The sequence below is a fragment of the Bombina bombina genome, chromosome 4 (genome assembly GCF_027579735.1).
Source record: "Bombina bombina isolate aBomBom1 chromosome 4, aBomBom1.pri, whole genome shotgun sequence".
Taxonomy (NCBI): Eukaryota; Metazoa; Chordata; class Amphibia; order Anura; family Bombinatoridae; genus Bombina; species Bombina bombina.
The window spans coordinates 678,143,918-678,154,072 of record NC_069502.1 but is presented as its reverse complement, the minus strand read 5'-3'; the positions used below and the strand labels follow the sequence as shown (position 1 = coordinate 678,154,072).

The 10,155-nt window shown below is 40.1% G+C and overlaps 1 protein-coding gene across 3 annotated transcripts in view; it reads right to left on the bottom strand.

The window, feature by feature from the left end:
* Nucleotides 1-8,061: 8,061 nt before the first annotated feature.
* The window catches only part of LOC128656711 (amine sulfotransferase), a 130,259-nt gene continuing 128,165 nt past the window's right edge, over nt 8,062-10,155 (bottom strand). For all 3 annotated transcript variants that reach the window (XM_053710815.1, XM_053710814.1, XM_053710816.1), the window contains one exon: nt 8,062-8,328. In XM_053710815.1, the coding sequence (XP_053566790.1) occupies nt 8,207-8,328 (122 nt within the window). In that variant the 3' untranslated portion in view covers nt 8,062-8,206. The remainder of the gene's footprint in view (nt 8,329-10,155) is intronic.

The following is a 10,155-nucleotide window of genomic DNA, read 5'->3' as shown; positions in this document are numbered from 1 at the left end:
GTGTCGGCGACGTTGAGGGGGGCAGATTAGGGGTTAATAAATATAATATAGGGGTCGGCGATGTTAGGGCAGCAGATTAGGGGTACATAGGGAGAACGTAGGTTGCGGCGGTTTACGGAGCGGCAGATTAGGGGTTAAAAAAAATATGCAGGGGTCAGCGATAGCGGGGGCGGCAGATTAGGGGTTAATAAGTGTAAGGTTAGGGGTGTTTAGACTCGGGGTACATGTTAGAGTGTTAGGTGCAGACGTAGGAAGTGTTTCCCCATAGGAAACAATGGGGCTGCGTTAGGAGCTGAACGCTGCTTTTTTGCAGGTGTTAGGTTTTTTTTCAGCTCAAACAGCCCCATTGTTTCCTATGGGAGAATCGTGCACGAGCACGTTTTTGAGGCCGGCCGCGTCCGTAAGCAACTCTGGTATCGAGAGTTGCATTTGCGGTAAAAATGCTCTACGCTCCTTTTTTGGAGCCTAACGCAGCATTTGTTTGAACTCTCGATACCAGAGTTAATTTTATGGTGCGGCCAGAAAAAAGCCCGCGGAGCGTTAACAGCCCTTTTACCGCCGAACTCCAAATCTAGGCCTTAAGTTTTTCGCACTATTCGGGTTAACGTTAGCACAAAAAACGTTTTTTTTTAAAACTTGTAATACAAACACAACCCGACTTTAGTCTTCACAATCGATAAAAAAATAAATACCACGCCACTTGTAATCTAGCCCTTAGAGTTTCTAATTAGACTACCATATATAATTTTAAATATTGCAGCACCAATCACTTTTGAGTAAATAATTACTTTGAGAGGAAATCATTAGAACCTCAGTGGTCCAGTGGAAATTGCCCCAGCTAGAAAACAGGCCAAAAAGTTCCCTCCTTCTTGGGAATTATAAAGAGATTTGAGTAAAACCCCTTGCCCTGTTCTAAAGGAGGAACTGGGACTATAAACCCTATAGATTCTAGATCTGAAACACATTGAAGAAAAGCCTGCGCTTTCAAAGTGCTCTTTGGCACGCTTGAAAGAAAAAAACCTCTCTCTGAGAGGCTTTTAATTGAACAGGAAAAAAATCAGATAATTCATCCTGATATTTAAAATAAGAATCTAGCTGACCCTTTGAAGTCTCCCCAGCAGAGGTATCATCTGAAACCTCTAAAGCAAGCAATACTTCTTTAAGCAAAGAACGGATTAACTCAGTCTTGAATAAATACACGGAGGAAGATGGATTAGTATTAACAGCCTAACAAACTCCCTGATCATAATATAACACTTCCCCCTTCAGACATAACTGACTCACAGTGAGGTTCAGAAATATCAGCACTAGTAGAAGGCCAACCAGACACTGACCTTTCTTTTTGCATGTTGGGGGTAAAGCAGCCATCAGATCTGTGATAGTGGACTTGATATACTCCCTCAGATAAGGAGGGGGGTCCAATTGTTCCTGTAAAGAACAAACAAAACGAGAGACAATCCTTTTAGAAGCCAAAGATGCAATAGGTTGGTTACTGTGCATACACTTTTTACGATAAGCATTACACAATTGAGCAGGAGGGAAAACCTCAGCGATTTGCATAAAACACAATTGTAAATGATAGAAAAATGCTTGTCTGAAATAGCTTCCAAATCCGGATTAGGCCCAGCTTGCAGAGAATCAGCATGATCCATGATGCAACAATATTGAATACAGAGCTTAGAGTAGTGGGAAACCCACAACAACCACCTAGTAGCCAAACCGCTTCTAAAAGTAGTGACCACAGCATCCATGATACCTGAATAGAGGAAAAAAGCACAAAAACTAAGAAGCGCACCTACATCATCAACCAATGACACAGGCGTGTTTACCACATGTGCGAATGTACGAGCTTGTGTACGCACTCATATACGCATGTACGCTAAGCGCCGAAACGGAACAAAAATAAAAAGATATACACATTAAAAAGAACAAAAAACAAAGTCCCCTAAGAGCTCATCACCACTAAGCTGACCAAGTTCCTTCAAATGTAAAAAAAATATTTTTTTACAACCGCTAACTTAAAAAGGTAAAACTTGAACTTACCTTAAAAACTTAACCTAGTACTGAGAAAGTTATCAGTAGAAGGTTAAGCATGTCTTGGAGTAAGAATATAAGACAAATAAGTGCAAAGGAAGTTTCCTGCACTAAATGCTAGAAAATAATATTTTGATCCTTTTCAATAAAAATAATAACAATAATCTTAATTCCTAATACTCCAAATATATCCCTCATGACTAAGTGGTACTGAAGAGGGGAGTCCCAGGGTCCTAACCCGGAAACCCTAAAATAAAATAATAAACAATATTGCACATCTTCATTCTTCCCCTACCTCCAGCAGAGACAAAGACAAGACTGATTACCATAGAGGTGGGAGGGTTTATATACAGATCAGAGGTTTGGGAATCTTTGGCTCCTCCTAGTGGCAGTAATGGTAATTCCCAGGAGTAATGGATCATGGACTCTTATCACCTATATGAAAGAAAAGGAATACAAAAACAAGGGGTCACAATCTTAGGTTAGAGGGTTGCAGATTCAGGAAAAATGCGAGGAAGCAATTTTTTTACAGACAGGGTGGTGGATTCATGGAATACACTTCCAAAAGAGGTAGGAAATACAGGGACTGTAAAATATTTCAAAATTCTTGGGACATGCATAAGGCTATACTAAGAAGACAGTAACATGTAATATGGGTTGACTTGATAGGCCTTTTGTTTCTTATCTACCATCAAATTCTATGTTCTATATTTCTATTAATCAGGAGTAATTAAAAATTTTCCTTCAAAAAGAAGTCCAAACAAGGTTCAGCCATATATTAAGTGTTTATATTACCATGGCATGGAAGAGAAAAAAGAGTAATGCTGGGCAAAAAATAAAGTAGGAAAACAAAAATTTGGACTCACTTACGGCTAGATTTAGAGTTTTGCGTTAGAAGGGGTGCGTTAGCTACGCGTGCTTTTTTTCCCCCGCACCTTTTAAATACCGCTGGTATTTAGAGTTCACAGAATGGCTGCATTAGGCTCCAAAAAGGGAGCGTAGAGCATAATTTACCGCCACTGCAACTCTCAATACCAGCGGTGCTTACGGACGCGGCCAGCTTCAAAAACGTGTTCGTGCACGATTCCCCCATAGGAAACAATGGGGCCGTTTGAGCTGAAAAAAACCTAACACCTGCAAAAAAGCAGCGTTAAGCTCCTAACGCAGCCCCATTGTTTCCTATAGGGAAACACTACCTAAGTCTGCACCTAACACCCTAACATGTACCCCGAGTCTAAACACCCCTAACCTTACACTTATTAACCCCTAATCTGCCGCCCCCACTATCGCTAACCCCTGCATTTTATTATTAACCCCTAATCTGCAGACCGCACACTGCCGCAACCTACATTATCCCTATGTATCCCTAATCTGCTGCCCCTAACACCGCCAACCCATATATTATATTTATTAACCCCTAATCTGCCGCCCCCAAACGTCGCCGCCACCTACCTACAATTATTAACCCCTAATCTGCTGACCGGACCTCACCGCTACTATAATAAAGTTATTAACCCCTAATCCGCCTCACTCCCGCCTCAATAACCCTATAATAAATAGTATTAACCCCTAATCTGCCCTCCCTAACATCGCTGACACCTAACTTCAAGTATTAACCCCTAATCTGCCGACCGGACCTCACCGCTACTCTAATAAATTTATTAACCCCTAAAGCTAAGTCTAACCCTAACACTAACACCCCCCTAAGTTAAATATAATTTTTATCTAACGAAATAAAATAAATCTTATTAAATAAATTATTCCTATTTAAAGCTAAATACTTACCTGTAAAATAAACCCTAATATAGCTACAATATAAATTATAATTATATTGTAGCTATTTTAGGATTAATATTTATTTTACAGGTAACTTTGTATTTATTTTAACCAGGTACAAAAGCTATTAAATATTTACTAACTATTTAATAGCTACCTAGTTAAAATAATTACAAAATTACCTGTAAAATAAATCCTAACCTAAGTTACAATTAAACCTAACACTACACTATCAATAAATTAAATAAATAAAATACCTACAATTATCTACAATTAAACCTAACACTACACTATCAATAAATTAATTAAATAAAATACCTACAAATAAATACAATTAAATAAACTAACTAAAGTACAAAAAATAAAAAAATAATTTACAAACATTATAAAAATATTACAACAATTTTAAGCTAATTACACCTGCTCTAAGCCCCCTAATAAAATAACAAAGCCCCCCAAAATAAAAAAATACCCTACCCTATTCTAAAATACAAATAGAAAAGCTCTTTTACCTTACCAGCCCTTAAAAGGGCCTTTTGCGGGGCATGCCCCAAAGAAAACAGCTCTTTTGCCTGTAAAAAAAAACATACAATACCCCCCCAACATTACAACCTACCACCCACATACCCCTGATCCCCCCTTAAATAAACCTAACACTAAGCCCCTGAAGATCATCCTACCTTATCTTCACCACGCCGGGTATCACCGATCAGTCCAGAGGAGGCTCCGAAATCTTCATCCAAGCCCAAGCGGGGGCTGAAGAGGTCCATCATCGGGCTGAAGTCTTGATCCAAGCAGGCGCTGAAGAGGTCCATCATCGGGCTAAAGTCTTGATCCAAGCGGGCGCTGAAGAGATCCATCATCGGGCTGAAGTCTTCTATCAAGCGGCATCTTCAATCTTCTTTCTTCCGGATCCATCTTCATCCTGCCGACCAGGAACATCCATACTGGCCGACGACTTCCCGACGAATGACGGTTCCTTTAAGGGACGTCATCCAAGATGGCGTCCCTCGAATTCCAATTGGCTGATAGGATTCTATCAGCCAATCGGAATTAAGGTAGGAAAATTCTGATTGGCTGATGGAATCAGCCAATCAGATTCAAGTTCAATCCGATTGGCTGATTGGATCAGCAAATCGGATTGAACTTGAATCTGATTGGCTGATTCTTCGAATTCCAATTGGCTGATAGGATTCTATCAGCCAATCGGAATTAAGGTAGGAAAATTCTGATTGGCTGATGGAATCAGCCAATCAGATTCAAGTTCAATCCGATTGGCTGATTGGATCAGCAAATCGGATTGAACTTGAATCTGATTGGCTGATTCCATCAGCCAATCAGAATTTTCCTACCTTAATTCCGATTGGCTGATAGAATCCTATCAGCCAATCGGAATTCGAGGGACGCCATCTTGGATGACGTCCCTTAAAGGAACCGTCATTCGTCGGGAAGTCGTCGGCCAGGATGGATGTTCCGCGTCGGCGGGATGAAGATGGATCCGGAAGAAAGAAGATTGAAGATGCCGCTCGATAGAAGACTTCAGCCCGATGATGGATCTCTTCAGCGCCCGCTTGGATCAAGACTTCAGCCCGATGATGGACCTCTTCAGCGCCCGCTTGGATCAAGACTTCAGCCCGATGATGGACCTCTTCAGCGCCCGCTTGGATCAAGACTTCAGCCCGATGATGGACCTCTTCAGCGCCCGCTTCGATCAAGACTTCAGCCCGATGATGGACCTCTTCAGCCCGCGCTTGGGCTTGGATGAAGATTTTGGAGCCTCCTCTGGACTGTTCGGTGATACCCGGCGTGGTGAAGATAAGGTAGGATGATCTTCAGGGGCTTAGTGTTAGGTTTATTTAAGGGGGTTTGGGTTAGATTAGGGGTATGTGGGTGGTGGGTTGTAATGTTGGGGGGGGGTATTGTATGTTTTTTTACAGGCAAAAGAGCTGTTTTCTTTGGGGCATGCCCCGCAAAAGGCCCTTTTAAGGGCTGGTAAGGTAAAAGAGCTTTTCTATTTGTATTTTAGAATAGGATAGGGCATTTTGTTATTTTATTAGGGGGCTTAGAGTAGGTGTAATTAGCTTAAAATTGTTGTAATATTTTTATAATGTTTGTAAATTATTTTTTTATTTTTTGTAACTTAGTTCTTTTTTTATTTTTTGTACTTTAGTTAGTTTATTTAATTGTATTTCTTTGTAGGTATTTTATTTAATTAATTTATTGATAGTGTAGTGTTAGGTTTAATTGTAGATAATTGTAGGTATTTTATTTAATTAATTTATTGATAGTGTAGTGTTAGGTTTAATTGTAACTTAGGTTAGGATTTATTTTACAGGTAATTTTGTAATTATTTTAACTAGGTAGCTATTAAATAGTTATTAACTATTTAATAGCTATTGTACCTAGTTAAAATAAATACAAAGTTGCCTGTAAAATAAATATTAATCCTAAAATAGCTACAATATAATTATTCGTTATATTGTAGCTATATTAGGGTTTATTTTACAGGTAAGTATTTAGCTTTAAATAGGATTAATTTATTTAATAAGAGTTAATTTATTTCGTTAGATAAAAAATTATATTTAACTTAGGGGGGTGTTAGTGTTAGGGTTAGACTTAGCTTTAGGGGTTAATCCATTTATTAGAGTAGCGGCGAGGTCCGGTCGGCAGATTAGGGGTTAATAATTGAAGATAGGTGTCTGCGATGTTAGGGAGGGCAGATTAGGGGTTAATATAATTTATTATAGGGTTATTGAGGCGGGAGTGAGGCGGTTTAGGGGTTAATACATTTATTATAGTGGCGGCGAGGTCCGGTCGGAAGATTAGGGGTTAATAATTGTAGGTAAGGTAGTGGCGACGTTGGGGGGGCAGATTAGGGGTTAATAAATATTATGTAGGGGTCGGCGGTGTTAGGGGCAGCAGATGAGGGGTACATAGGGATAACGTAGGTTGCGGTGGTGTGCGGTTGGCAGATTAGGGGTTAAAATTTTTTATTAGAGTGGCAGCGATGTGGGGGGGCCTCAGTTTAGGGGTACATAGGTAGTTTATGGGTGTTAGTGTACTTTAGAGCACAGTAGTTAAGAGCTTTATGAACCGGCGTTAGCCCAAAAAGCTCTTAACTCCTGACTTTTCTCTGCAGCTAGAGTTTTGTCTTTAGAGCTCTAACGCTCACTTCAGCCAAGACTCTAAATACCGGCGTTAGAAAGATCCCATTGAAAAGATAGGATACGCAAATGGCGTAGGGGGATCTGCGGTATTGAAAAGTCGCGGCTGGAAAGTGAGCGTTAGACCCTTACCTACATGACTCTTAATACCAGCGGTAGCCCAAAACCAGCGTTAGTAGCCCCTAACGCTGGTTTTGACGGCTAACGCAAAACTATAAATCTAGGCGTTAGGTTCTTTGGGTGGATTTGGTCCTTAGGTGCTCAGAGAAGTAATTTTGCAGGGCCCATGGGTTTTGAGGGGATTTCCCTATGAGATGGGCTGTGTAGAGACATCCTATGAGTGCTACAAGGATCCAATGGTTAGATAAATATGGTGTGATATGAGTTAAAGGGACACTGAACCCAAATTTTTTCTTTTGTGATTCAGATAGAGCATGAAATTTTAAGCAACTTTCTAATTTCCTCCTATTATCAAATTTCCTTTATTATCTTGGTATCTTTATTTGAAATGCAAGAATGTAAGTTTAGATGCCGGCCCATTTTTGGTGAACAACCTGGGTTGTCATTGCTGATTGGTGGATACATTCATCCACCAATCAAAAAGTGCTGTCCAGAGTACCGAACCGAGAAAAAAGCCTTCTTTTTCAAATAAAGATAGCAAGAGAACGAAGAAAAATGATAATAGGAGTAAATTAGAAAGTTGCTTAAAATTGCATGCTCTATCTGAATCACAAAAGAAGAAATTTGGGTTCAGTTTCCCTTTAATACAGTGGTGGGAAAGATGTTTTTGACCTGTTTCTGGGAGTTAGGCATTTAGAACCCCACCTCCTGATGGCTGATGGACAGGTAAACAGAATATCCTGTTAGAAAAATGCAAATTGAAGAGCCTTATCCAATATTGCTTTCACTAGAACTGAAGTTCTTGTGTGATGCACATGCCCACCCACTGTCGACAGCTGGGTAGAGTTTTTTCTTTGTATTGGCTCTTTCTTGTCCTCCCTGGTAGAATTATATGTATACAAATTCAGTCAAATGCATTATATACATAATCTATAAAGTAATCAAAATAGTCATAATATGAAAGAAGTCATGTAAATTATTTTTATTCTTTTTGAAATTTAAAAACTCTCAGATATAATTTTTCTCCAAATCATTCTTAACATCTAATGTTCATAGCAGGGTCTTCAAATGCACATTCCAGGTTTGCATTGTTTTAGTTTGCTTGAAGAACATCAATGTTGTTCTAAATCCCAAACAAAGGAGATTGGAAAATCCTTCATTTTCTCCTTATAAAGCTTATCAAACGTTTCATTTTGTGCTACTGTCAGGGTATTTTTCCAGTCACCTACAATGCCTAGATGGGAAAAAAGGTCACAGATTAAATGACACACAATGTATTTTACAACAGAGAGACAAATTAAAGGGCCACTAAACCCTACATTTTTCTTTCATGATTCAGACTGAGAATACAATTTTAAGCAGCATTCCAATTTACTTCTATTATCTAATTTGCTGCAATCTTTAGATATCCTTTGTTAAAGAAATAGCAATGCACATTGGTGAGCCAATCACATGAGGCATCTATGTGCAGCCACCAATCAGAAGCTACTGAGCATATCTAGATATGCTTTTCAGGAAAGAATATCAAGAGAATGAAGCAAATTAGATATTAGAAGTAAATTAGAAAGTTGTTTGTGATGATAGCAGGATGTGATGTCACTAGCTGGTGGGCGGGGCTTAGGTCCGGTGTCTGTGTCGCAGTTAGTTTAGTACAATCAACCTGTCTGGATGTGTATTGCTATGCTCTGTAATAAAATAGAGTTGTACTATCATTGCTGTGTCCTGCATATGTCCTGCATCTCATGACATGGTGTCAGAAGTTCTGGACTACGCTTCTGTTTCTGATGATGACGATGTCAAAGTTTACCCCACCTGAGCCTTTTGACTTTTCTCAGCCTGCAGCTTGGCCCACATGGCGTCAGCGGTTTCAGCGCTTCAGGATTGCATCCAAACTGAACAAGGAGAGTGGTGAAGTACAAGTTAATTCTCTTTTATACTCTATGGGGAAAGATGTAGAGCCAGTGTTCAATGCTTTTACTTTCCAAGAAGGGGAAGAAGTTAACTTTGATATAGTTATGGATAAACTCAGTGCCCACTTTGTGCCCAAAAGAAATGTGATTCATGAGAGAGCTTGTTTTCACAAACGTAATCAGCGTGTGGGAGAATCTGTGGAGTCATTTTTGCGCAGCCTGTATGAATTAGCTGAATTCTGTGAGTTTGGTGTTGCTAAAGAAGAGCAAATCAGAGACAGAATAGTTATTGGAATTGCAGATGCTGAAGTCTCCCTGAAGCTGCAGTTAGAGCCTGATTTAACATTAGACGGGGCTATTAGGATGGCCCGCCAGAGTGAACTGGTGAAAAAGCAAAGTGCTGATCTGAGGTCTGAGAGTATTGTGGATGAAGTACAACAGTCTAGGAAAATTGCTAGTGAAAGGCACAGTGTGAGCGGTAGATCTAAAGTACTGGAAAGGCCTAGAAGTGGATGGGCGCAACATGGCCGATGCACACGGTGCTACCGGGCTCATGATCAGAGTGCTATATGCCCGGCCAGAGATAAAAGATGCAGAAAATGTAACAGAATAGGCCATTTTGAAGTGGTGTGTAAAACTGAATACATTAAGGAGATGCAGGTGGACAGTGACCAGGAGGGTCAGGAAGTGTCTTTTGTGGGGTCTGTTGTGGAACGGACAAGCTCAGAGGAAGATTGGAAAGTTACCTTTACTGTAATGGGAGCCAATGTTGATTTTAAGATTGACACAGGAGCAGATATCACTGTAATGTCTTTTGCTGAATTTATGAGACTGCCTCGACAGCCCCAGCTGGCGAAGGTTACTACAAATGTTCATAGTCCTGGTGGCCGCATTGATTGTGTGGGGAAATTTCTTGCCAGCTGTGAGTACAAACAAAGGAAGTTCACCATGTGGGTGCATGTGATCCGAGGTCAGTGTGTTAACAGTTTATTGAGCAGAAAAGCAGCCTGTGACTTGGGCCTCGTGGCCAGAGTGAATGAGATCTCTGAAGATATGTTTGGCGAGTTGGGCCTACTGAGCTGCAAACCTGTCCGTATAGCACTTAAAAGTGACGCAGTCCCGTACAGTATTTCTACTCCTCGTAGAATTCC